Source organism: Vidua macroura, chromosome 7 (assembly GCF_024509145.1).
Source record: "Vidua macroura isolate BioBank_ID:100142 chromosome 7, ASM2450914v1, whole genome shotgun sequence".
Taxonomy (NCBI): domain Eukaryota; kingdom Metazoa; phylum Chordata; class Aves; order Passeriformes; family Viduidae; genus Vidua; species Vidua macroura.
Window position 1 is genome coordinate 1,860,591 of NC_071577.1, and position 27,340 is coordinate 1,887,930.

A 27,340-nucleotide genomic window follows, 5' to 3' on the forward strand; every position below is an offset into this window, starting at 1 on the left:
GGTGCCGCCTGTCGCTGTCCCCGCTGTTCCCTGTCCCCCCTAGTCCCTAACCCGGGCCGTTCCCTATCCCGGCCGTTCCCGGTGCCGCCTGTCGCTGTCCCCGCTGTCCCCTGTCCCCCCTAGTCCCTAACCCGGGCCGTTCCCTCTCCCGGCCGTTCCCGGTGCCGCCTGTCGCTGTCCCCGCTGTTCCCTGTCCCCCCTAGTCCCTAACCCGGGCCGTTCCCTATCCCGGCCGTTCCCGGTGCCGCCTGTCGCTGTCCCCGCTGTTCCCTGTCCCCCCTAGTCCCTAACCCGGGCCGTTCCCTATCCCGGCCGTTCCCGGTGCCGCCTGTCGCTGTCCCCGCTGTCCCCTGTCCCCGCTCCCGCCAGAGCCCACACGGACCGTGGGCGTGGCCTCTGGCGAGGGGCGTGTCCGGGGGCGTGGCCTCGTAGGGCCTTCCTCCCCGGGGCGCAGTGCCTCTCCCGCCTGACGTCATCACCGCGCGCCGCCGCTCTCCGCCCGGCGCCGCCATGTCCTTGTGGGTGTCCCGGCTCGGCCGGGCCGCGGCCGCCCGGGGTCGGCGGGGGAGCTCCGGGCCGGGCAGCGCCGCGCTGGGCTCCGCCCTGCCGGGGGAGGTGAGTGGAGGTGGCTGGGCAGGGCTGTGTCCGGAGCTCCGTCCTGCTGGGGGGGTGGTGAGCAGAGACAGCTGGGGGCCGGAGATGCCTCTCCCCGGGGCCGGGCTGTTCCTTGGGAAGGGACATTGCCGGCAGGGAGCTGGGAGAGGCGGCGAAATGCGAGGCAGACTGGAGCAAGTGCAGGAGAGTGCAGTGACCTTCGGTTGCGGCTGTGGGCAGTAGTGCTGCGAGGAAAGGAGTGTTCGATAGAAATGACCGCCCCTGTGTGAGGGAGGGCACTGCAGTGCTCAGAATGAAGTTTGTACGATGTTTATCGGGGCCTGGGGGAGGCTCTGAGCGGGGTCAGAAAGGCCCTGCCTTCAGCCCCATAGCCTAGGTGGGTCCCTCTTGCCACCGCTCAGAAATGGTGCATTGAAAGCTGTATTGAAATGAAGCTGTAACTCTCCTGCGAGTGGGTTTAGTGTTATTATGTGCCCAGAACCACAGAAAGTACGAGCAAAAGTCTAATGTGTGGTCTCTCTTGGGAACTCTGGGTGTGTTGTGTGTCTGGCCTTCAGACTGAAAATTGTTCCATGTTTTTTTCTGTCTTCTCAGCCTTTAATTTGATGAACAGCTTTCCTGCCTAACCACTGCTGCAGTTGCTAAGCTGAAATGACGGTGCTAAGGTTACTGAGTGAAAACTTGTATTAGATGCATAAGAGTGTGTCCTGTGTGTGTGTCTGAAGAAACAGTGCTTGAGCTGAAAAATCCCTCCAAAGCTGCTGATTTCCATGTGTTTTTCTCCAGGCAAGAATCCATGCCAGCCCTGAGCAGAGCCTGCAGTATGGGTGGCTGGCCTATATGTTGGGAGAAAGGACCAGCAAGAAGTTCACAGAGCACAGCAAAGTCTTTACAGTAGAGGGGAATCTGTCTTCTGGGAAGGGCCAGCTGGCCCAGCAAATAGCAGACAAACTGGGTATGTCTCACTCTGTCTGTTTCCCCGAGAGCTGACAGAGTTTAGTCGTGGTTCTTGTGCAGAGGAAGTTCATCAGAGCAGCAGTTCCTGACTGGGAAATGCTGGAGGGAGTGGGGAGGCTCTGTGGGTGATGTTGGTGAGGTTTGGGATGGGGATTTGTTGTGAGTGAAGCTGCAGTTCTAATGGAGTCTGTGTGCTCCCCGGGAGCTTGGCTTTTCCACGTGGATGTGCTTGGAACAGCTCAGCTCTCCCTGGGCCGTGGCAGAGCTCGGAGTTGGGGTTCGTTGCCCTCTGCTGTGATGGGCAGGGGAGCTGTTGAAGGAGCAGCTGTGTGCTCAGTAGCTGAAGAGGTGTTTGCTGCACATGAGCACAGCTTATTTCTGCTGTGGGTTTCTTCTCTTTCTCAGGGATGAAGTACTTCCCCGAGGCAGACATCCACTACCAGGACAGGATCTCGGGGGAGGGCAAGCTGCTGCCTGAGAAGTTCAATGGCTTCTGTAGCCTGGAGAAGTTCTACATGGACCCCGAGTCTCCCGACGGGCACTCGTACCGCCTGCAGTCCTGGATCTTCGGGAGCCGAGTCCTGCAGTACGCCGACGCCTTGGAGCACCTGCTCAGCACAGGTTGGGGAATCATGGAATGGTTTGGGCTGGAAGGGACCTTGCAGCTCCTTTTGTTCCAACCTGGAGCCTGCTCTCCCTTGCAGGTCAAGGCGTGGTGCTGGAGCGCTCTCCCTACAGTGACTTCGTGTTCCTGGATGCCATGTTAAAGCAGGGATATGTCCACAAGAGATGTGAGTTCCTGCCAGCAAAAGGAAGCTGTTTGGCCATAATCTCTCAGGAGTCTGGTAGTTAACTTTACTTTAAAAAAGAAACAAAACATTCCTGCTTGGAAGGAGGGATTCCTTTAAAGGTTCAGTGTTCATGTGTTGTACGTTGCTGGGTGGAGCTAGTCTGGTTTCAGTGGCAGCGAGGAGACAAAAGATAAAGGGCAGGGATTGAAATGCAAAGCGTTTCATTTGTAAGGAAAAACCCTTTTTCGCTGTGAAGAGAGTCAAACCCTGGAGCAAATCACCTGGGATCTCCCCCCTGGAGATACTTGGAACGCTGTGGGTGGAGTTCTCAGCAGAGTGCTTGAACCGGGTGATTTGGGGATGTTCCTGCCAACCTGAGTGATTTGGTTTGGGGTTATGGGTGCTGAGCTCCTGAGCTGTTGCTGCATGTTCTTAGCAAATCTGTTCTTTTGGCTGCTCCTGAGGTGGACATAACTGTTTTCTTGACTGCCTCCTGGTTTTGCTGTTGGATTTAAGAGGTGTATATATTTGTTTTTTGCCACCTGCTGTAAGTTACTGGATGGCTTTGAGAGGTGATAATGATGACCTGTGTCTGCATTGCTGAGGCAGCAAAGCCCAGCAATCCACAGTTTAATACAAAATCCCAGTTTGGATTGTACTGGAATCCTTAGGGAACAAAAATCTTGATTACAGCTACTGCTGCTTATTGTCTCTAAATGGTGGAGGAAAAGCTGAGATTCCTGTAAACCCGAGCCAAGAATAAAGTCCCTCTTTGCTACAACTGGGTTTAGATTCTTAGATCTCAGTGCATGGAAGTTTTCTGGAGAAAGTTTTTCTGTAAACTTCCTGAATTCTGTTAGAGGAGAGGCATACCCTGAACTTGCTCTGTGAGCCCAGAAGAAGAGACTCCAAATACAGAGGTGGGGAATGTGATTTGTTTGTGTTTTACACAGGCCTTGATCACTACAAAGAGGTCAAGGAGATCAGCATTTCTGAGTTGCTGCCACCTCACTTGGTCATTTATGTAGATGTGCCTGTCCCAGAAGTGCAGAAGAGGATTCAAGAGAAAGGCAAGGTAATTTGATCTCTAATTATTGCCTAGTTCTTTCTTATCTTTATTATTACTTGTCTCTCACAATTGCTGCCTGCTAATGTCTGTTGTAATCACACCTTATGTGGAGTCCTGTGGGGTTTGCTGCTGAATGCTGCTTCTGAGGAGCTGCTTGTCCTCTGAGGTGTGAGATCTGTGTGGTGGTGGTGACTCTGTGGGTATTCTTGTATGCTTGCTTTAAAAAGGCAAAAAAAAAAAGCAAAAATCAACTTTTTGTGTGACTGCATCAATATGCTGTCATTTGTGGAATGAGAAATTGTTTTAAGAGCAGGTGAATTTTTGTAGCTGCCACTTCAGGAGCTGTGGGCAGGTGATGTGCTGCTTGCAATGCACTTAGAGATGATATATTTCTTATTCCTGAGTGCCAGGAGGCCAGCTGGGGTCCCTGGCTCCTGCTTCCCAGTTGACTGCTGCCTCAGTCCTGTGCTGGGGTTCATGTGTGAGTCACCTGGGATCAGCAGGTTCACTTAACTCCCTGGATTCCAGCAAATCACTGCTGGATGACTGCATTACTGAGCTAGTCTTGGCTCAGGAAAGCTGTAGGGTGCTTTTGGGGAATGACTAATGTAAGTAAGGTTTGTAATTTGGGGTTTATTTCCCCTCTTTCTTTGATACTTAGATGTGTACTTGTAACTGTTTGCAGATGTGTTACGAGGATTCAAGGATGTTTGTCTTGCCTTGTTGAAAGGCTATGGGAAATGCAGTTTAACTCTGGGAGACCTGATAGATTAAAAGAAGGCTTTGATTTATTAGAAAAAAGTTCTCAGTTAAGAAGTTCTTCATGTACTGGGGGAACCTGTGAGTTCTTGGCCCTTCCGAGCATGAAAATCAGTGGCATTTCTTTGAACAGAAACTGCTGATGTAGCTTGTGACTTTTTGGGTGCTGGGCTGTGGCAGTGCTGAGCTCTGTAGGATTTATTTGGGGAACACATGGTAGATGAGAGAAATTCCTGGTGTTTTGTAAATGTGGCATTGAAAGTACACTGTGTGGAAAGCAAACTGGTTAACAGCAGGGATGATATCCATGAAATTTCTCAGGAGTTTGGAGTGGGTGTTTGCCCATGCACTTGTCTGAAACTGTGGAAATAGGTGCAAATTTGGCCTCCCTATAGAAAAGGTGGACTCGGACAGTCTTCTCCTGTTTTCTGGCTGGCTATTACAGCTCCCTGGAACGTGTAGTTAGCAAGGATCAGTCGGTCCTTGGATAGCTGGGGGCTGCTCTAGATATTTTACGGCATGTAAGGAATTCCAAACACTCCAAATAAAACTCTTAATTCTTTGAAACTTTCACTCGTGTGCATGTGGTTCACTTGGATGTTTGACTGTTTATCCCAGAGTGAGCCCTTGGCAGGTGGTGGAGCAGACCTTGGAGTCTGTGCTGGTGGCAAAAGAAAGTAAGCTAATTCCACAGCTTTTTCTGTTTATTTGTTTGTAGCCATATGAGAAAAAGGTGTCTCCTTCCTATCTCCAGAGCATTGAGGATGCTTACAAGAAGACCTTCCTACCAGAGATCAGGTTAGCAAAGCAAAATGTTTTACTTCTTAGATCTTTGAGCAAAAACGTGCGCAAACCTTAAAATCTCTGCCAATATCAACAAATCATGTGAAAAAATCCTCCTTGTGCTGCAGGGTACAGTATTGTGCCCTCGTGAAGGGGTGCTGCACTCACAGCATAAGAACTGTGTGAGTGTAGTTACTTCTGCCATCCCAGAAGCCCGATGCCAGTGTTGCAAGATGAAAAGGGGCTCAGGAATGGTGTGCCGAATGCCACAGCTATGGCTGTGTGTGTTTGCACGACCTGAGGAGAGAGTGATGCAATACAAGCTTTTCACAGGCCTTTTTGGAAGGCTTTAGGGCTTTTCTCTCCTCAAGAAGTGCTTTCAGTTGTCCCAGAATCCCAGAATGGTTTGGGTTGGAGGGACCTTAAAGCTCATCCAGTACCACCCCCTGCCATGGGCAGGGACACCTTCCACTATCCCAGGTTGCTCCAAGCCCTCTAGGACCTGGCCTCTTCCCTGGACACTTCCAGGGATCCAGGGGCAGCCACAGCTGCTCTGGGCACCCTGTGCCAGGGCCTCAATGGTTCCTCCCTGGTTCCTTCCCAATATCCCCTCTAACCCTGCCCTCTGGCAGTTGGAAGCCATTCCCTGTGTCCTGTCTCTTGCTGGGCTCCCCTGGCTTCCTCTAGCTGGGAAGCAAAAACGTGTGCCCTGTAAACCTTGGATGAAACAGAGCTTGCCAGCTCTCCCAACTCTTATAAAAGAGCTCTAGGAAAATTAAAATTGTCCTAAAAATCTGAGAGCAGAATTATGGTCCCTCATAATTCTGGAAGGGAAACTCTCAAAGGGTATCAGATGAATTAACTGTGTAAGTTCTGGTGCGTGCAGGATAGAAATCAGAGTAGATTCCCAGGTGTTTTGTAGCCTGCCTGTGTCCCCCTGGGGCTTGCTGCATCTCCCAAGGTGGATCAGTGTGGTGGCTCTGCCAGCTCCTGAAGCGGGTAACTCGATATTGAGCTTGTCACTCGTGCAGGCAGGGGTTGTTGGTGTCACGTGTGGTCAGCGGCCTCCCCGTGTGTCCCCACAGCCAGCACGTGGCTCTTGGAAGGGAATGGGAAGCCTTGGGAATGTCATCTCCCTGAGAGCAAAGTGCTGCAGTCACTGGTGGGGAGAAAACTGCTGCTTGTTCTCTGGAGCAGATCAAGCCCCAGGTGCATCTTGTGGTGCTCAGTGAGGCTAAATCCTAAATCCTGCTGTGATTTCACCTCCTTGCCCTCTGTGCATACATGGTCAGTGCCCCTGTTGGGCAAACCCCCTCTGCTCGGCATCCTGGCAGCAGATGGGCTCCCAGCAGCCTGTCACACTGATCTGTGCCTCTGTCCCCTGGCTGTGGGGGAGCTGGGAGTGTGTGAATCCAGCTCTGTGCACCTCAGGGTGGCTCCGATCTGGGGTAAATGCAGAAGCCACAGCTGCCTGAGCTGTTTGTTTGCTGGCAGTGGCGCAGAGGGCTGTGTTCATGCTACCTGTTACCTCTTAGTCTGCCTAGTTTGATTCCCTGACTCCTGGTAATGCCCAAAATCTGGTCCAAACAGGCTAACAAGAGTTGCTATAGACTGCTGAGCAAACTCCTGCCTGCTTTCCACGTTGGCGTTTGTTTGCTTGTTCCTTGAAAAGCAGTTTGTTACTGGGCAAAACTCCTGTTACCTTGTGCTGTTTCACTGGAGCGGCCTGATGCTGCCTGAAGTGGTTTATAGTGGATTTTTGCCTTAAAACTGATGCTTTCTTTCTAGTTGACTTGTTACGAATGTCTTTAATGTTTTTATTGGTAGTGAGATTTGTGAGCTGGGTGCTGTGGCAGGTACTGCCTGGTGATTTGGAACAGTGTTTGGGTTCTGTTTGATTTTTCTCTTTTCCTGGAGCAGAGCCTTAAGATTGGTAATGTTCTCTTTCATATCCAGCACTGCTTCCACTGAGCAGCTGTTTTTTCTTAAGGAAAGCTCTGATAATCTGCAGAGTCACTGAGCAGCTGCTTTCTCTTAATGAAGCCCTGATAATCTGCAGAGTCAAATCAAGAGATGGGATGAAGTGATTTGATCGGTGTCCTTAATGCAGTTGCTGGTGTCAGGCTCTGTTGAAGGCTGACCTCTCCCTTGGGCTGATATTGAGGAGAATCTCTCATTCCAGGTGCCTGCCCCATGCCTGCAAGTGTCCAAGGCCAGGTCCTACAGCACCTAGAGCAACCTGGTGTAGTGGAAGGTGTCCCTGCCCATGGCAGGAGATGGAACAGGGTGAGCTTTAAGGTCCTGTCCCACCCAAACCATTCTGGGATTCTACCAATTTTTCTCCACACTCCTAAACTTTGTTGTGTGATGTTTGGTATAACGTCCACATTGGGCATCTATTCCAGGACCTTCCAGCTTCTCCAGCTGGAAACAGCTATTGCTGAATGTGGCTGAACATGTGTGGTTTGAAAGGTTCGTGTAGGAGCTCCTGTTGTGGCTCTGCTCTGCAAGTGCCTTTTCTCTGAAGGCTGCTGGCTGATGAAAAAAAGCAATCTTCTAACCAGGAAACATTACCTTTTAAGAAAGTTTTTGCACTTACAGATCATGCTGCCTACACTTGTACTCATTCAGCTAGCTCAGCCTGAGTAAATAGTGACAAATGAATGCATTCTTCTCTTGAAATGACTCACAGCTAGTCATGCACTTGGAAAAAAGGAAAATCTACCACAGTTTTGGGTTAGACTGAAAATTTCACTTATTTTCAAGTAGATTGGGCAGTTGTAATAGGGGCAAGTATCCACACGAAGTAAATGAAAATAAAATCACATGTGTGGTTTAAAAAAATTTTTTCCAGCTGAAGTTACGTAGATATCCAGGCCATTTGCCCTTTAAAAGCAACTTTCCACCAGCAAAGAAGCAGCTGACAGGTGCAACAGGAATTCTAGGAGCAGTCTAAAAAATGGCAATGATTCTGGTTTGGTGTTTATGCCTTTTAACTTCATTTCTGTCCCTTTTGGAGCAGCAGGGGAGGATGGGTACAGCAGTTTTATCAGGGGAATTCAATTTCTGTGTTCTTTGCAGTGAGAGCAGTGAAGTTCTGCAGTACACAGCAACTGCAGCTGAGGATGTGGAGAAGGTAAGTTTTGCTTTTCTGGGAGTAAGTTTAATAGATTTCCCTTAGTTCAGTGAACTTTCCCCCTCAAGGAGGGTTATTAGCAGGGTAAGGGAAGCCTTTTGCTTCACCATTGTTAACTGTCCTGTCTAGCTGCTGTTCCCTGAGGGAAAGAGCACCAAGGTTTTTGAGACTCTGACCAGGTTTTGGGCCCATTTTGGTTCTAGGGATAGATGTCTGTTAATAACAGTAATATGATGTTAACTGGATGATAATAATAATCCTACGTGGAAGCTTGGCGAGGAATCATCCCCACTTGGGAGGAAGGAGAGGAGAATTACCCATGGGCTGTCTCCAAGGGCTTTTTGGGTCTTCATCCTGATGAGATGAAATTTTTACCCTACTTATACACAGCCCAAACCCCCTCTCCTCCTATGTTATGTGCAGTGTGATCTTGGCAGAGAGTTGAGTAATGTATACATATGTGTGGTAGCCTGTACCTCATTAAGCTTATTAGCATACTCAGAGCGTGTATTTTAATATTTCACTGCCCTAATCAGACTAAAATTACATTTTTGCCTGAGGTGTCCTTCAACGTTCTGGTTATATGACTGTGTGAAGCAGAAAAGATTGATAAGGACTTCCCTGGTCCTAAAATTAAGACTCCATTTGCCCCCACAGGTGCACTGCTGTTTGTCTCTAGGCCTTTGGGTTGCCTTTATAAGAACAGGGTTGTGTGCCACATTCTGGGTCCTCTGCTGTTGTGGATGGATTTTTGGGTGCTCCTGCACTTGATAATAAAGGTTATCATTAATAACCAGTAGACCTGTGGGATGGTGTGGGTTTATACCCCTAAAAAATGGCTGGTGGCTTCAGTGTGACAGCAGATAATAAATACAAAAATGCACAAAAAATCAGGCTGAAATGAACAAAAAAGCTGAGGTTGTGATGTGAATATAGAGAATAATATGAATATATTGTTAATATTATTATATTTTATTAATGAATATATTATTATAATAATATATGAATATATTAATAATATTAATATCTTTTAACATATCAAAATAAAATAATATATAAAATATGTATTAATAATATTAACATATTAATGATATTCAAAATAGATTATTAATATATCCATTTATTAATAGTATCGACAATATTAATATAACAATATATATTTTATTAATATATAAAATAATTTATATTTAATTTATATATTAATATATATTAATAGATTAATATTAATAAATTAATATTTCATGATATATTTTAATATTGTTTCTTGATATATTTTAATAAATATTAATGTATTTTAATTGTAATAAGTTATATAAATAATATATTTTTCTGGATAGCGATATAGAAGCAAGGATAGGAGTTGAGAGCTGTGGTGTTTCAAGATGGGTTCTTGGTGAATTAAAGGAAAGTTGGGATGGGGGTTAAATGCCTGATTTTTTTCCCGTTTCCTTCTCTCTGGACACATCTCCAAGTGGTCAGAATAAAGCAGGTTGTTTGGTCCCTAGATTTTTTTGTAGGAAACCCCATTATTAGAGATTTGATTTTAATCCTTTAAATCAGGGTTTAAAGTCAGTCTGAAGCTCTTAGTGTTCAAGGAGGGACTCTCCTGAGCTCAGCAATCTTGTCATTGCTCTAAATAGGGTCATCAGATGCACCAGTGCAGTCTTTGATTTGCTTGGACAAATCTGGACTAGGGGAAGAATTATTATTTGGAAGTTAAAGTATAATGCCACAGAATGGTTAAGGTTGGAAAAGACCCTGTAAGATTATCCAGCCCGTGATGTTGTCATTGTCAGTGACAATGGGTATTGCTGGTAGATACTGATACTTGAAAGAATTTGGTTGTTTTTTCCCCCTTTTCTGTTCAGATTCAGTTTCCCTCTGGGATGACACAGAAGAAATTTGGAAATAAGGATTGGCAGGAGAGCTTTGGCTTGTAAGGTGTGTATTTACACAGGTGTATCCTCTTGACAGACAGCAGTGTTCATTAGCCCACTCCAATCTGTTTGCTTAGGGATTTGGGAGCTGAATTTTTATGGCCTTACAGTTTAATAACTTTTGGGTTGTTCAGAGCACACATACACAGCTTAGAAACGATTTTTTAAGTGTCCTAAAAAGGTCAGTTGGGGTTTCCTGTTGTAATTCACTTTGCTTCTAGTGGCTGAAGGAGTAATGAGTGCTGAAATGAGCTTCATTAGGATGTTTCACACTTGTTTAGCTTGAGGGTAAAACTGGGAATACAAAGTTAGCTCTATGTTTAATTTCTTTTAAAGCCTTGGATATTTGCTCTAATTCCTGGGGGGTGCCAGGGCATTCCTTATAAATTAAGAAGTTGTTCTTCTGTCCTGGTTGCGAAACTGATGCCATTGTTAAGGAGCTGCTGGGAGAGAGACCTTCTCATGTGATGATAGCAGTGAGCAAAACTAATTTGAATGCAGATTCCCCCTGTAGCACATTTTGAGCCCATTGTAGCAACTCTGTGATTAGTGCTGTTACCAGGTTCAGAGAGTTTCCAAAGCTTTGCTGTGGAGTGGAGAAGGAATTGCTTGTGTTCAGCTTGTCAGTTAAATAAGTCAAAGAAATAATGGCTGTTTGAACTAACTTAACTTACACCTCTCTTCCTCTTATCTTGGAGTTATGTTGCAGCAGTTTGTGCCTCAAAAGTGTTTATTCAGTCATGTCCAAATCATTATTTCTTACCAATTCTGGTAGGAGTGGATCTTTATAGTTAAGGCTACTTTGTAATAGCACTTGGTTATAATTTTTTAAGTGGTAATATCTGGGATTTAGTGTTTGCAGGGAATAATTACAGTGTATTTAAAGAACACAAGGATTTTTCTTTTCTCATCCTGTCACTTCATCGCTGACATGGGCTCACCTGTCAATGGGGTGACAGTGTGCCATCAGGAATTTGGTCATGACCTCAGCTTTATCCTTTCCCTATGGAAAAGGTCTCTGGAAAGGGATGTTTGGAGCTGTAACAATCTGCTCCTTCCCAGGTTGCTCCTAGGTGCTGTCTCCATCTCATCAGGCACCTGAAGTGCATTTTCCTGACACCAGGGCAGGTTTCTCTCAGCTCCAGGCAGCCAGGTGTGATAAGCAATTACCTCCTGGAGCAGCAAAGATCTGTTTTCTGGTGGATCCAGGCTGTAAGTGAAGCTCAAACCAGGGATTGATAAGTTTGGGGATGGTGAAGGAATGGATTGCTGAGGTGGCATTGCTTATTTGAAGGGTTCTGAGCTGTGAGTTACCTTTCCTTTCATGCATGGGTGGGTTGTGGTGGATGGTGAAATCCTGAGCCCTTGGACTCATCGCTGCAGCTCCTGTAGGCCTGAGTTTTCCAGCCTGAAATGTGCCTTTGTTTCTGTGCTGTGAAGCACACAGCACTGAGGCAGGTGCCACACCTGCTCCCCTGCCTGTCTCTGAGGATGTGTTACTGAGCCTCTCTGGGAATAAAACCGACCAAACCTTATTTTTGTAACACAAAGGAGTTAAATTTAGACTTATCTCCATTTCCTCCTCCTTCTCCCTCAGGGGTGAGGTTGTATCTTCTTGGCTTTTCAGCCCCAGTGGCAGGTTAAAGAAGAATGTCTTGGATCTGGTAAGAATTTGGCAACAAGGCACCTCTCGGCCAGTTTATTCCCTGCCGTCCAAAGCTGAAAGCACAGGATGTTAGGAGATCCCCCACGTGTGTGCCCAGTACTCCTGGCAGGGCCACAGCCTCCAGAAGTAGACCTGGGAGATGATCATGTTATCTCTAGACATTTATCTTATTACTACAGCTTTAGCAGTGAAGCCTCTCTCATTTGTTTAATGAACTGTTTTGATTCTTTCATTGAGTTTTGGATCAAACCACCCTTAGAGAGCTTTCTTTTCTGATTCCAGGTAATTGAAGACATTGAGTACCTGAAGTTTGACAAGGGGCCATGGGTGGAGCAAGATGATGTTTCTTTCCATCACTTGAGACTTTAGTAAGTGTGATATCATCCAGCCACTGAGCAATTCTTGGCATTAAATCCCAGGGAAAATGGTCAAAGCCATGAGTTTTTGAAGGTGGGGTTATATTTTGTGATATTGATGCTTGGCACTGGAACGTGGTGTAGCATTTTTGCTGCTGATTGTTGAGACAAGAGGCTCCAGACAAGTTTAAGAGTGGTTTTTATCGAAGATCCTTGTCTGCCCAGTTGGAAGAGATCAGACTCAGACACTGGAAAATAACTTGTTGGAATAGAATTTAATTTGATTTTAATAATTCTTTGCAAATGCATCATGTTTAATTTGTCAGTTTCTTTATATAAAATACAAAGATGTATATAAAGAATATAGCTGCACTTGTAAGGCTGTTAATACCAGAAGTGAGACAGGCTCCCCATTTTGCTGCAACTTCATCTTCATATTGAACGTGCAGCTGGAAATTTCAGTATAGTTACATTTCTAAAACAAAACGTAAGACTTATATTATTTTCATTATTTCATTATTTCATTATCTCACAGGTTAATAGAAACACAGATTTTTAAATTGAGTATGTGTCCCTAAGTTTGTCTTTGTGACAGGCATTGGAGAAGCAAGTTAAACTTTTTTTGCAGAATTGTGACATTTCTTGCATTTTACTTTTCTGTGCTGTTACTTTAAATACCTCCTAAAGATAGAGATAATGCTCCTAATTGTATGGTTTTTCTATCAAGGAGTGAAGATAAATTGCAGAAGAGCAGTGCTGGGTGGTGTCTGAGAGGATCAAGTCATGATTTGGGTGCATTTTCTGTGTCAAAGATGAGGTTTCTTTGTGTAGTGATTGGAGGATAAAATCTGGTGACTTAGGCCCTAAAAAATGATCACAGTCAGACTTCCTTTGAAAGAGGAAATAAGTTGCTTGTTTTCCTATAGCTCCACACTACTAATGCAGTATTAGGAAAGGATTATTAATTGTGATGAGTAGGAGGGAGTTGAAGGAAACCTTACAATTACAGAAGTGTGTGAAGATACTGTATGAAAATTCTATTTCACAGTTTTAGAAGGGAACAAATTGCTTTAAGGACTGAAGTTTTCATTGAACCTTGGAGGGGGGTGAGTCTACTGCACGAGGCTCTTGTCACCGTAGGTAATAAGAAATTTTTCTTTTGGCAAAAACACGGGGTTGTTTGAAGATCCTAGAATGCAATAAGCTGCTTATTTAAACCACAGAATCATAAAATATCCTGTGTGGAAGGGACCTGCATTGAGCCCAGCTCCTGGGGTTTGCTTTTGATTTTTTTTTTTTTTTGTGCTGGGTTGTCAGAGCATCGATAAAGGGGTGACAACACATCCTGCGCCAGCCTTGAGCTCATGTTTTGCTCAGCAGAGTGAGGGAATCCTGGGCAATGTCTCGGGCAGCATGGGAAGAGACTCTTTGTAAAAGTGTGTGTTTGGACATGATTTTTCCCCATGGTAACTCCAGAAAGGCAGGGAGCCTGCTGCAGGTTGGCCGTGTTGGAATTGCATGCTGGATTCAATGCCCAGCTCAGGTGTGAGTCCATGAAGCCTAAAGCTGATGCTTTTCTCCCTTTTTCCAATGCCCGAGTAGCAAAGAGCCTGTGGTCCCCACAGTTGTGCAGGTGTCCCGTGCCTATGGGAATTTTTCCTTTGGAAAGTGGTTTTCCTGCTTTCCTGGCACAGGTTCCCAGTGCCTGCCTCGTGTGCAGGCACCTGCTGCCCTCTCCTGGCTGTTCCTGGCAGGCTCCAGCAGCTATTTAGGATCGTTTAGGTTGGAAAAGCCCTCTGAGATCATGGAGTTCACCATTCTCCCAGCACTGCCGAGCCCACCGAGAGCCCATGTCCCCAAGTGCCTCATCCACGTGGCTCTGGAATGCTTCCAAGGACAGTGATTCCAGCACTGCCTGTTCCAATGCCTGACCACCCTTCCAGTGAGGAAATTTCCCCTCACATCTAATCGAAGTTCTGCCCTGTTGGGTTTTCCATCTGCAGTTGCTTCCTTTGTTGACCTCCCAGCTCTTGGGGCTGTCAGCCCTGCTGTTTTCTTCCACCCTCAGCTTGTACCACTGTGTCTGGGGGACCGGGATGGGTGAGCAGGACCGAGGAGAACTTTTTATTGCACATGGATAGGATCTAATGCATGGAAACCCCAGCAGGGCCTCTGAGTGATTAATGCAGCTCATCAAACCGCTGAGCCCAACCCATGGGCAGTCAGTTGCATAATGATCTCTTTTCTCTCCCTGCCTGCCCTTAAGTGCTCTCCCTTGCCCTGACAGCTTGGTTGTGGGGTCTTGGTAAAAGATTAAAAAATGCTGCATTTGTGGCTTGGAAGCTGGAGGTGTTTTCCAGAGGATGTTCTTCACATCTTCCCTTCCTCTCCAACAGAAACCGTTCTGGCTTTTTAAATGTCTTAGGGAGCTCCTCTGCTGCCACTGCACTGTTTCAGGCATGTTTTTATCTGGGCCCTTCCTAGTGCCATTTGTCTGTCTACATGTATTGCAAAATAAATTGCATTTGCGAGGAGGAGCTGCAGGCTGTGTAGCCTTGCCTGTGTTATTTATCAGCTCGGGGAACTTGCTGTGCTTGTTGCATCAGACAACTGCACAACTAAATCTGATCTGTCCCTGCAGCTCCTTCAGAACCTGGCAGAGAGGGACAGAGACCCTGCAGCTCTGCTTCCCAGTGTAGCTTTGCCTAGCAAGGGGAAGAAGTGTCCCTGTTTAAATGTCTGATTGCAAACAGCAGGACTAGAAGGGCTGGCAAGAGATGGGTTGGACCTGGCTTTGAAACTTCTGTCATGGAGACTCCAAAAATCTCATGAACTATTAACTGTAAAACTTCTGGCACTAGAAGCTATTTTCTTTAGCACCTTGGTTCTCTCTTCATCATAAAATAATAGAATCCCAGAATGGTTTGGGTTGAAAGGGACCTTAAAAGCCCATTTCATCCCTCCCCTTGCCGTGGGCAGGGACACCTTCCACTATCCCAGGTTGCTCCAAGCCCTGTCCACCCCGTCTTTTTGCTGCAGTTGAAACACTTCTTTTGTGATTTCTTCTTTGCAGTGGCTTTTCTAGGTTTGAAGAGCTGTTGTTGCACCTTCTTCCCTTTTCTTGCAGACCTGCTTTTTTTTGGAATTTTTTTTTTTTGTTCTTGATGCTGATGTTGAGTGTTTGCTCACCAAGGGAGTTGGCTGTGCCTCACCTTGGCCATGCCGTACCTGTTCTGCCTGGCTAAATGAGGGAACTGGAGTCCCTTTGGCAGAAGGAAGGATATTAATTTCCTTTATCAACATAGAACTTATCTGGAATGGTTTTGTGGCGTTGGCTTTTAGGTCTCTCTTGTCACTTGAGGTTTTGTGAGTATGCCAACATCAGGTGTTGAGAAATCCCAGCCCAGACTATGCAAACTCAGGTGGTTTTTGTTGGGTTGCTTCATTAATTTGTTTTTTTCTAAGCTGTTTCCTTCCCTTACCCCACCTTGCACCTTTAGCAAGGTGCTGCATGCTGAGAGCTCCTTCAGGAAAGTCTGGTAAAGGGTCAGAAAAGAATAAACAGTGACAGTTTTCTGCTGGGGGAGAGAAAGAAAACGAAAGAAAGATAAAAGAGGTCTGTAAATGCTTCCTGCTGAGCAAGGAATTAGTCCTGGCAAGTGGCTGTGGGTTTGTGGTTAGACATTGTTGTGGCAATGGGTGTGCTTTTGCTTAGTATTCCAAATTATTTCTGAAGGTGCAGAGAACATGGAGAAGCCATCAGTAGCTTTCATTATTTTCTTGTGCAAATAGCTTTTAGAAGCAGCAAGTTTGTCATTTGGCCCTTAAATAAATGAATTGTGCCTGGGAATTGTCCTTTCCAAATGGCCACTTGGCCGAGATTCGGAAAGGAGTGGATTCACTGCAGCATGGGTGACCACAAAACCTTATTTCCATGTGTGATGTTATGCTTTATATCTGCCCGGACTCCCTTTTGTGCCTTCCAGCACGTGAAATGCACCTTTAATGTTGTTGAAGTTAAACATTGTTGTAGTTTATAGGAAGCATCTTTGCTGTTGATCCTCATCTTGGAAAAGAGCATTTATCCTCACCTCCTTCCATCTGAACTTCGACTGGATTATTATATTTCCTTACAAATCTGTCTGTAGTGGGATAATTTAAAGAGTGAATATCAGGGTATGTTACTGGTTCACTTTTTGGAGCTCTTCACTGCTGGGAGGAAAGGTCCCAAAATTTATGATTTGGGGGTAAAAATAATTGCTTGAAGATGATGAACTTTGCTTTGCTCAGGGCATGTGCTTGATGTGCACGTCAGTATTTGCTGAGAAATGCAATTCACTGAAAACAACCCAATTTGCAGAGTTTCTGGTGCTGGATTTAGGGTTTGGTCAGTGCTGCCTGGAAAGGGATGTGTTTTTGCCAGCCACGTGCAGGTGGCACTGGCAGCCTGTGGATAACCACAGGCAGCAGGAGGCTTTCTAGCAGTTTCTCAGGCATTTTAAATTTGGGATATCTGAAGTGCTGGTGTTGTGCAGAGTGGTGGATCCCGAGATCCATCACCAGAGCTGCTGCAGCTTCCTCCAGGTATTCCAAGGCAGGGTGCTGGAGGTTCTGCCTCCTTCCAGACCCTCTCACTGTCTCAGTACTGGTCCATTTAGGATGGGAATTTGGCAAGGTAGTGTGTGGCATTCAGTAAAACCACTGGTTTTTACACTGCTTTTATAGAAAGCAAAAAAGCCAGAGGGGATTCATGGAGAAGGGTCCCAGGAATGATGGAGCCATCTCCAAGGAGGATGAACCTGGGAGGGGAAATGGAGAAGCAGAAAACTGGAGCAGGAACAAAGTGGAGGCAAGGATGAGGGGCAATACATCATAGATTTGTAAAGAGAAGGATAAGTGTTTGGAAAATAGCTCAAGTCTTTGGAAGCTGTATTTAACAGAAAAGTAGTTCTTTAATCATAGAATGATGATAATGAGTCCTAGAATGGTTTGGGTTGGCAGGGTCCTTAAAGCCCTGGCAGTTCACCCCCTGCCATGGGCAGGGACACCTTCCACTGGATCAGGTTGCTCCATCCCAGCTCCATCTAGCTGGGCTCAGAATATTTCCAGTGATGGGGCAGCCACAGCTTCCCTGGGTACAATACTTGGCTGTTGCTGGGGCAGGGTGTGAACCGAGTGCTCCTTTTCCCTTCAGCGTGCAGGACAAGGCTGGAGTGCTGGATTCCGTGTCCATCCCGCGCTTCGTCCCCAAGATCACCATTGGCGGCTCTGAGTACGACAAGATCTATTATGAGTACCGGGAGGTGAGTGCTGCTGGGGACACGGCCAGGGGACATGGCCAGGGGGCTCCTCACTGCTGGGGACACGGCCAGGGGGCTCCTCACCATCGAGGACACATCTGAGGACACGGCCAGGGGGCTCCTCACTGCTGGGGACACGGCCAGGGGACACGGCCAGGGAGCCCCTCGCTGCTGGGGACATGGCCGGGGGGCTCCTCACTGCTGGGGACATGGCATGGGGACATGGCTGGAGGCTCCTCACTGCTGGGGATACCTTGCCCATTGCTACTGGGAACTTGTGCATTCTGCCTGAATCCCCACCTTTTTTGAAGTCTATCTTCCCCCCAAGAGGAATAAGGAAGCAAATGTTTTTTTTTCATAATCTGATTTTTTTTTTTCTTTTTGTCTTTAGATGTGGACTAAAGGATAAATGGGTTTTATTTGTTTCTGTTTCTTGTGCCCTGATGGGTCTGTGACCTCTGAAATCTAAGAGGCCCTTAAGTCAGGCAAGAACACTGGAAACCCATGGCCACTCCTTATCGAATGCTGAGGGAGGGAGGGTTTTTTTAGAGGAGGAATTGAATGCTGCCTCGCTTCCCCAAAATGCTGCTGCTTTAAATAGAGTGTTTCTGCACGTGGGCACACATCCAAAGCCTGTTGTGCCCAGTGCTCTCATACACCTCATGCAGGCTCCCACACAGGGTTTTAATTAGCTCCTGCCTTGCTGCTTCTGGAGACAGCAGCTTCCAATCCCCCTGGAGCTCTGCCCTTGTGCTGCTCAGTGGTTCCCTGGCATGGTGTCCTCACCCCACACGGGGCTTGCCTAAGGCCCAGGTATTGGAAAAGCTCCTTGGAGAAGTTGTGGAGCTGATAATTAATAGTGAGTGGCCAAAGTTACAGGTGAGCCTCTGTTTTCCAGTTGGGCTGAAATCTTCTCTGCCACTGCATCTTATGATTTTCCAGGCAATCCTGAAGAAAAAGGGAGGAATATACAATATAAATGGTTAGAAGCCACGATTTGCATAATCCAAAGCCTATCATTTTTCTTTTCCTGGTAGTATAGAGTCTTTTACTGAGATTAAAATGTAAGCTACAGATTTATGGACTTGTTTGGAAACTGATCTACCAGTGTTTTCTTCTGGAATAGACAGAATATTCCAATAATTTGTTCCTCCTCGGCTGGCTGTGTAGTGGAGAGGCTCCTGGATTCACACTGTTCTGCCTCATTTGAGATGTGACCTTTCCAGCTTGTAAAAGGGGCTAAAGGTTAAAGCAGCAGAAAGCATCTGAGGTTGTCTAATGGATTTGAAAACTCCCTGGTCCAGCTGAGAAATTGCTCTCAGAATTTCCTCTTCCTTGCTGTCACATTCTTAAATACAAAACTTCAAGCTTGGGCTCAGGATTTTTGGAGCCCTTCCCTCCAAGAGCTGCCTGTGTTGTGCAGCACAGACTTGAGGAGGATCTGCTGCATGACTCGTCTCTAGCACACAGCATCCATCTGCACTGCCTGTGCCTTTCTTCCCCAAGATGAGAGGGCTTTTCTGGGGCTGAGATGTCCCTTTGCAGTAGAGCTGGGAATTACTGAGGCTGCCTGACACACAGCTAGATGTGACCTCAGTGCTGTGTGCTGAGAGCCTGGGGTGAGACTTCTGAAAGCCTTTTTTCCTCTGGCTGTACAGCAGCACGTGCCTCTTTGTGCTGGCAGGAAACGGAGAATGTCCTGGCTCATCCAGTGACTGGCTGCCAGGAGAAATTTGTGACTTGCCTTGCAGATGTAGCAAAGGGATGCTTAGGAGAGGGAATATGGTTACCTGGGAAGGAAAGCTGTGCTCTCGGATTGCTCTGCTCCATGCCAGTTAGTTGACAGCTGAAGCTGAACAAAACAAACCATTGCCAAAATATAATCTCCCTTCTGCAGCCTTGTTTGTAGGCCCTGATTCAGGAAAGTGCTGTGGAAAGTGATAATGTCCTTTGGAATCAGGAGGAGTTGCTTGTTTCAGGAAGTATTCTGTTAAAATTAGGCTACATTAATACTAATTTTCTCTCTTCTAAATGCTTGCATACTTGTAATCCTTCAGTAGTGTGGGGGCTGTACAGGGATGGTGCACAATGCAAAAGATGCTGAGTTTTCCTGTTTTCCATCAGCTACTGGAAGGGGAAACACAAAGCCAGCCCCACCTGCTGTTTTATGTTCTGAGAATTGCATTCTTTGTGCTGCAACTTTGAAGATCTGGGTTTTTTTTTTTTACCTTACAACTTTATTTAGCAAATGAAGGGCTGAATTCTTTTCTCAGGCAAGGCTCCTGTGCAGAGGTGATCCAGCAAGAAGCCAGTCAGCACAGGCACAGAGAGCAGATGAGCTTCCAGACACCCAGATTTGGGCTGGGAGGTTGTTGGGTCTGTAAAGAGGGAATCACAGCCCCTGCCTTGCCCGTGGCTGTGCAGGGATGGTCACAGCTGTGCTGCCACTTTGGCATTTAAAGATAAAGGGTTTAGGTTCACTTGTAAGTAAAAGTTTAGGCTGACTTGTAAGTAAAGGCTTAATTATGAGATAATTACAGAAGTTTAACTTTGCCTTGTGGGAAATGTGTGCTTTTAAAGTTGGTGTAATGATGTTTACCACATAAATACAATGATTTGCATAGGGGATTTTTTCCCTCTGTAACTACTCATAAATCCTTGAGCTCTCCAATAGGCAGCAAACTGCTGTGCTTTTCAGAGCTCCATGCACACAATTCATGCTGCCTAACAATGGTGGTTTTCAGGGAGTTACAAATTCCAGGTAGAAGCTGGGTTTTGTTCAAAATATTCATTAGAAGCAACCAAGAAGGAGGAGGAAGGAACACTCTTCAGAGTTCAAGATTTTAGTGCGTGTGCTTTTCCATGAAATAATGAGATGGCCACATACAGTGCTGAATACTCGAAACTCACTTTTTTTTTTAATGTATATCCTCTAAATTATGTAAGGGGTCTTGTCATGTGTGAGGAGGTGGCTTTCTGCAGCCTTTTTATACCATGAAGTCCTCTGGCAGGGTCCAGCAGGTCTGCTCAGGCATTCAGGAACTTCTAAGGATGCTCTTCTGGCAAGGGAAAAGCAACCTTTCAGTCAGGTTCTGTAGATCAGAGATAAGCACATTCGTTCTTCAGGGAAGCAACATTATTTTAGGAACTGTCAGACTAGTAAAGGCTTGACTACCCTTTTTTTTCCCTTAACAACTGCTGTATCTCTCTGCCTTTCTTCCAAGTGCACACAATCCCCAGGGATAATGCTCCAAACTCCGTGTGCGCCCTGTGAAGCTGGAGAGCTGGAGCACTTAGGCAGATGTGTTTGCAGCGAAGATGAAAACAAATGGCTCTGTTTAATGGAATCAGTGTACTTAAATACTGTGCTGATGTACTTCATGCTCCTGCTGCATCTCCTGGAGTGGGGAAAAACGGCGTCTTTGACGTGCGTGTGCTTTTCTGTGTACATAAAAGTGCAGCTGTTTGCTGGAATTTGGAGAAGCAAAGAATCACAGAATGCTTTGAGTTGAAAGGGACCTTAAAACTCATCTCATTCCCAACCCCCTGCCATGGGCAGGGACACCTTCCAGTGTCCCAGGTTGCTCCAAGCCCTGTCCAACCTGGCCTTGGACACTTCCAGGGATCCAGGGCAGCCACAGCTGCTCTGGGCACCCTGTGCCAGGGCCTCAGCACCCTCATAGAGGAGGAGTTCTTCCCAGTATCCCATCTAACCCTGCCCTCTGGCAGTGTGAGGTGTTTCCTCCTTGTCCTGTGCCATGGAAAGGTGAGACAAGGCTCTCATTTTATTTCCCTCCCTGTTTTCCTTGGTGGAAGACTGCTTTTGGAATATAGGGATGCTGAGCATGAAGCAAGGAAAGCTTGAGCAGATCAAAGTCCTGGCTACTGCTGTGAGGTGCAATTCAGCTCCTTCCACAGCAACTGCACAGCTCGGCTGCCTTGCCTAACTTCATCTTTGTGCCCTGCTCCTCATCCTCCTCCCTCCTGCCCCAGGGCTTGGGAATGTGTGGCTGGCAGGGCCCTGCAGTCCTGGCTAGCAGCAAGCAGAGAAGAGGGAAGAGGATGGAGGGTGGGGAATCCCAGACTCTTTTCCCAGGCTTTTCATCACTCTTTTCCATAAGGATGCAGCCTTAGGAGGGAAGATCCTCCAATGTCTGCCATGCCTCCAGGTTGGAGGTGGTTGCAGGACAGTAGCTTTGAGTGGTGGAAGGTGAGCCTGCAGCATGGGTCAGCTCTGTCCCACCACCCAACACTGAGAGTGCTGGAAGAGCTTGTGTTTGCAATGGGAAATCACAGCCAGCCCCAAAGAGAGGGTGTTAAGGGAAGGCTCTGCAGGTCTGAGGGGCCCAAGAGCTGCTCTGGCCCCTCTTTGGCAGCTGTGGGGCTGAAGGTGGCTGCTGGCAAGCAGAAGGTTAGCAGGGCCCTTAGCTCTGCTGAGAGTGCAGGGACCCCTTCACATAAAAATCTCCTGAAAGAGCTACAAAAGGAATACTTGAGCTTTCAGAAAGCCAGAGTCTGGATCAACAACAGGATCAACTCTTGCCTTTGCAAGAGCAAGGAGCTTAGGATGTCTTTCCTTCTCCATGTTTGCGATTGTTGCCATAGCTGCTGCCTTTGACAGAACCTTCTGTTTTCTCTCTCCTGCCATTTTTTTCTTGGCTAGATGAAGCTTTCATTCTTTTTAGGATCAAGATCTCCTTTCCTAACTCTGTTTTAAAGGAGGTATTTGACAGCTGTAATGCCCAGCCCTATCTGCTCTTGAATCCAGGAAGGAATGAAAACAGACACACAATAAATTAGAAGAGGCTTCATTTAAGGTTTTTTTTTTTTTTCTGTTTTATCTCTGCAGAAGTATTTTTAGCCCTTTCTAAAGTAACAAGATGTTGCCTAGCTAGGTATCAGTAAGACCAAAAGAACCTGAGGAATAACAAAAACCTGGGAATGACAGAGCTGTTGCTCAAGGATACCTGGATTTGCTCCTCTTCCCACCTTCCCACTTCTCCTCTGCTCTCACTAATCCTGTCCATATGGGGAGAGTGTGAGAGCATCCCCTCTTAAGGAACAGGCAGCTTTTCCACCCTGCTCACCCTGAAAAGTATCATGGACAGTTGGCAGGGATATCTATCCCAGAAACAGTAGGGAAGGAGCCTGACAGACCTTGTAACTGTCTCAAATCTTGGGTTTGGTGGTTGTGTCTGTTTTATTTTAGGTGATGGTCCCTGCTGTCCCAGGCACGGGGTGCCTCTGTGAATCAAAAAGACAGTCAAATCTCACTGGCATTAAAGTAATCCATTTTCATCTTGATAGTCTGTCCCTGTGAAAGGAAACGCTTTTTTGTGTGGGAGCACATCCCCCTTTCCCAAACCCCTCTTAATCCCGTACCTGTGGAGGGATGTGATCCCCAGGGTAGATCTCTGTTAAATTAAAATTAATTGGAATCTAATTTAATAGAGGGGTAGCATCTCCATGGATCTTACACTGTGAAGTAGAGTCAGTTTGAGGTGTTTAACTGTGCTGTGTGGCTTGGATTAGTTCCTTGGCTTTTCCCTGCACTCTCTAGTGGATAACTGATCCTCTTATGGGCACTTCTCTTTCCAAAGGATTTTTGTCTTGTTTTTTCAGTGAATGAATGAAGGGCAGGACAGCAGTCATTGAACAGTTCCAGCAAACTGGAATTATTTTAGCCTCAGTTCAGCAAAACTTCTGGGTGCTCTTGTTTTTTGGGCTGCGATGGATGTTAACAGCATTGAGGGCTTTATTTGAGTAAGGGATGGCAGGAGTAAGGCTGTAACAAACATCTGTCTGTGCCAGGCCTTTGGGAACCAAGCCACGCGCACCTCAGATGTGCGTGTGGAGGGCAAATTGTTCCCCTTCCTTGCTTTAAGTGCTCTGGAGCACAAGATCAGTGGTGCTGGAGAAGATCATTGAGTCCAACTTAAACCCAGCAGTGCCAAGGCCACCACCAGCCCATGTCCCTAGGTGCCACATCCACATGGCTTTTAAATCCCTCTAGGGATGGGGACTCCTGGGCAGCCTTTGCCAAGGGTGACAACCCTTTCCATGAAGAATTTTTTCCCTAATACCCGATTTCAATGTCCCCTGATGCATTTTGAGGCTGTTTCCTCTTGTCGCTTGGGAGGAGAGACTTGACCCCGCCTGGCTACATCCTCCTTTGGTGTAGCTGTAGAGAGGAACCAGAGGAGGAATCATATGGAGCGATCAGGAACCAAACCCTCCCAGAATCCAGCCAATATCTGCAGCTCCATGTTCCTAGATTCTCTCAGCTTTTAGCTGTGTGCCTACAACACTGACAACCCTTTGGAAGCAAGGATTTCTCCTGTAGGAAGCAGTCATCTGCTCCCAGCAGTGGTGGAAGGGGCTATTACTGGGCTGTTCTAAACAGCCTCGGGGTATTGATGAATGAGCCTGAGCTCCCAGAGCAATGACTCTGCTTTTAAGTGCTCTTTGATCAGTGCTGCTCTGAGCAGGCTGTTTATAGAGCTCTTGGAGCTGTGGAGCCCAGCCATCAGCACAGAGTAGAGCAGGAATAGAAGGCAGTAATGGCAATTCTGTTTGTTCCCCAAAGGCTGGAAAACAAGGCAGGCTCCTCCTCAACAACCTTTCCAGGTGGTTGGAGCTCTCCAGAGCTCTAGCTGCACGTGCCTGGTGTGGAATGATCTGGAGCAAGCAGCTGGCTGGAGCTGCTTGTTGCTCTTCCACAGCCTCTGCTACTTTATAGGGCTTTTCATCATGTTTATAGTTTTGACAGGCACTTCTGTGGCAGGTTCTTAATTTAACTGATGAGACGGTCTTGTTTTCATCTCTTTTCCTAATGCTCTTTTAAAGTTGAGCAGTTTGATGCCTTTGAGCTGGCTCTGCCTTTGGGTTCAGCTCATTTCAGGAGTTTTGTGCTATGTGTGATGGATTTTATCCCATCCCTCTGGAAATAATCCTCACTGCCAACTTTTGGGCTCTGTGGAGCGTAATGCAGCAGGGCAAGGCTTCATTCTCACTCAGTTTCCATGGAGTGGAAAAATTTGTTCCTTGGTGACCTGGCAGGAGTTGCAGGAATGTGGGGGAGCTCTTGGGGCTGCCTGGTGGAATCTCTGTGATCATAAAATTGTGGAATGGGTTGGGTTGGAAGGGACTTTAAATCTCATCTCAGCCCCGCTGCCATGGGCAGGGACACTTTCCATCACCACCCCGTGGTGCTCCAGCCTGGCCTGGGACACTTCCAGGGAACTTGTACTGCAAGAGAAAGTGAATATTCAGTCCCTCTCTGTTGTCTCAGCTGCTGGCAAGTCCCATAGAGCTTTCTCCTGTCTCCTTTCCATCATCTCTTACAGCTGGGCTGCCCAGCCTAGACAAACCCAGCAGCCTCAGGGCTGGTCCCTGATTTCCATCCCTGGCCTTGTGCTGGCCAAGAGCAGCCTGGGAATTTCAGCTGGGTGCACTTTGGAACATCAGCCTAACCAGAACCAGCCCATCTTACCCCTTGCCCTGCATCCCCACATCTTCCCTGGTGCTCCTACCACACCTCTCTGCAGAATCCTACCCTGTTCCAGCCATGCAGCTCCTTTACTGCAGTCACAGCTGGAAAATGTGGGATTTGAAGAGCAAAGTTTGGCAAAGTGGCCGGTGTCACTTGTGCATCTTGTGCACAGAGCATCAATTCCCATCATCCTGCTTCCTAGGTAATATGGGAATTGTTTACTCTGCTTCCCTCTTCCCTTTTTTTCCCTTTTTTTTTTCTTTTCTTTCTGATTATTTTGAAAGTTTAGCTGTAACAAATCCCCAAACTCTCCTGCCTTTGCCAAGGCCCACTGTGAATGATGGAGTTATGGATGAATACTTATAACACTTGCTTTGATGTCTTGCATGTCTTTAACCAAAGGCACACAGGGAATTTGTTTTGGACAATGAACGCGAATTCTGTCGGGGTTGATATTGTAGCTTTTTTAAGAGGGCAGATGTACCCAGAAACAAAACTGTAAACTGCTGTATTTTCCCAGAGATCTCCTGTTGCTTTAATAATCTACTTCTCTGGGAATCTCTTCAAGTATCAAAGGGCCAATTATGTGCTGCCTGGAGAGGACCAGGGAGGGCTGTTTTTGTGTCACAGGCTGGTCACAGTTCCTCCCTGGCTCACTGCTGGGAATCCGTGGGGCAGAGATAGTAATCATTTCTGTTCATCTCCCATCTCCTCTTTGCTCAGTGGGGGGAACCTCTCAACAGGACTGTGTGGTTTCTGCTGATGTTTAGACAAGACATTAATTGAAAAACCTCAGAAAAACTGATCACAACTGGTTTGTGACAAGGTAGGGTGGGAAGTGTCTCGTGGAGGAGGTCAGGTCTTCTGTCAGCTTGATTTTTAGGGAAAGAAGTGTCTTGGTTTTTAACATTCAAGTGAATAGAAACGCAAGTCCCCTTCCTCAAAACAACAGGCTTCATCTTTTAATAAATGGTTCATTTTTGTGGCCTGACTACAGACTTTATCAAGACTGCATCTTGCTTCTCTCTGCAGGGGCAGCTCTCCCCAACTGGATCCTCTTACATGTTTTTTTGGAAAGGGAAAATCCTCAGGACAAGTCTGGGGTCTTGTGTGAAACCAGTGTTTGTTTGGAGACAGAGCAGATGATCTGTGCTTAATTATTTGGAGAGGCTGCCAGCAGATAGCTTATTTCTAAAGGAAGAGTTTTATTACAGCATCTTTGCTGGCTTCAGCCTTTCTCACCAAACTCATGGGCTTTTTTCCAGTATTTGAGCTCAGAGGTGTTCTGTTCTTTCTTTTTGGTTCCTGGAGGTAGGAATAGATGTTCTGGAGATGAGTTCTGCTTTTAGAACCAGGATCTCACCATCTCTGGCATTCCAGGTCGTGGTCAGTACCTTCCAAAGGGCGCTACTTCAGCACTGAGACTCACAGGCTGCTGCTTAGGTCCCAGGGTCCTTGAAATTCGGGTAAAGGCTTCAAAAATCTTTGGGTTTTTCCATCAAAAAGTGGTTCCTGACTTTGCTGATGAAGGCAGGCAGATACTGTTTTTGCTTTAATGAAGAAAAGTTCAGCTCTTGAAGGCTAAAGCTGCAATTTCATTTGAACAGTTTAATTTAACGTGGTATTTAACTCAATATCTCACGCATGAAGTATTTCATATATTTAATAATGTGTGTGCCTATTTTGGAATGAGATTCAGTTCCTCTTCTCCATGATACAGTTAGGGGAGCCATCTCAGGCTGGGAGGAGCTGGATGAATCCAGGTGGAATGTGGTGCTGAGATCACTGGCCTCATTTTCGTATTTATATTTTGGCTTTTGCAGTCCCTCCTTCAGCTGCACAGCTCAGTCTTTTCTGAGAGACTGGTTTTTCTGTAAGTTTTATCATTACAATGTAGAAACAGTATTTCATGTTCTGTAGATCTCACGAGGCACTTCAGAACTTTGAGGGGAGTGACCAGAGTTCTGACCGAGCTTTCTGCTTTCTTTAGCTCCCTGGGCACAAGTACAAGCCAGGCTACAACGCTGATGTTGGGGACAAGTGGATCTGGCTGAAATGAAATCTGTTCCTGCTGGAGCCCTGGCCAGGATGGACCACAGGACCTGAGGGAAGAGGAGCCACGTTCAGTGCACCTGCTGCACATCACTTGTGTAGCACCAAGGAAACACTGCTGAAATCATTTCCCGTCCCCAGCAGAAGGGAGTAGACTCCCAGAAGGAAAACCACTTCATTCTGGTTTGTTTTTCCCTGAGGAACTCAGGGATGTTGGATAGTCAGTGTGGGATAGCCAAGTGAGCTGGGGCAGGCTGAACATCAGAGCTGAATTTTCTCTTCCTCGAGACTGTGGCACATTATTATCCAGGATTAGTGTTGTTCTGCTGATTCAAGAGGAATTAAACCTGTACCCTCCTGGCTCTCACAAAGTTAATACCTTGTTCTGTCGTGCGTGGTGTTCTATGAGGTTCATTAGAAGCAACAA

At 46.6% G+C, this 27,340-nt stretch overlaps 1 protein-coding gene across 1 annotated transcript; it reads left to right on the top strand.

The window, feature by feature from the left end:
- The first annotated feature begins 472 nt into the window (after positions 1–472).
- On the top strand, positions 473–27,289 carry LOC128810376 (NADH dehydrogenase [ubiquinone] 1 alpha subcomplex subunit 10, mitochondrial-like). The gene is made up of 10 exons (XM_053983191.1): positions 473–615; positions 1,402–1,570; positions 1,978–2,193; positions 2,277–2,363; positions 3,317–3,438; positions 4,910–4,989; positions 8,056–8,110; positions 11,996–12,081; positions 17,264–17,372; positions 26,852–27,289. The coding sequence occupies exons 1-10, from the start codon at positions 511–513 to the stop codon at positions 26,918–26,920; spliced, it is 1,098 nt and encodes a 365-aa protein (XP_053839166.1). The 5' UTR covers positions 473–510; the 3' UTR covers positions 26,921–27,289.
- The last annotated feature ends 51 nt before the right edge of the window (positions 27,290–27,340 follow it).

Bases quoted from the DNA above. Each gene is read 5' to 3' on its own strand.
- LOC128810376 (XM_053983191.1), top strand. From the start codon at position 511: ATGTCCTTGTGGGTGTCCCGGCTCGGCCGGGCCGCGGCCGCCCGGGGT. The intron at 1,571-1,977 runs GTATGTCTCACT...TCTCTTTCTCAG, and splicing joins GCAAATAGCAGACAAACTGG to GGATGAAGTACTTCCCCGAG. The intron at 4,990-8,055 runs GTTAGCAAAGCA...TGTTCTTTGCAG, and splicing joins ACCTTCCTACCAGAGATCAG to TGAGAGCAGTGAAGTTCTGC.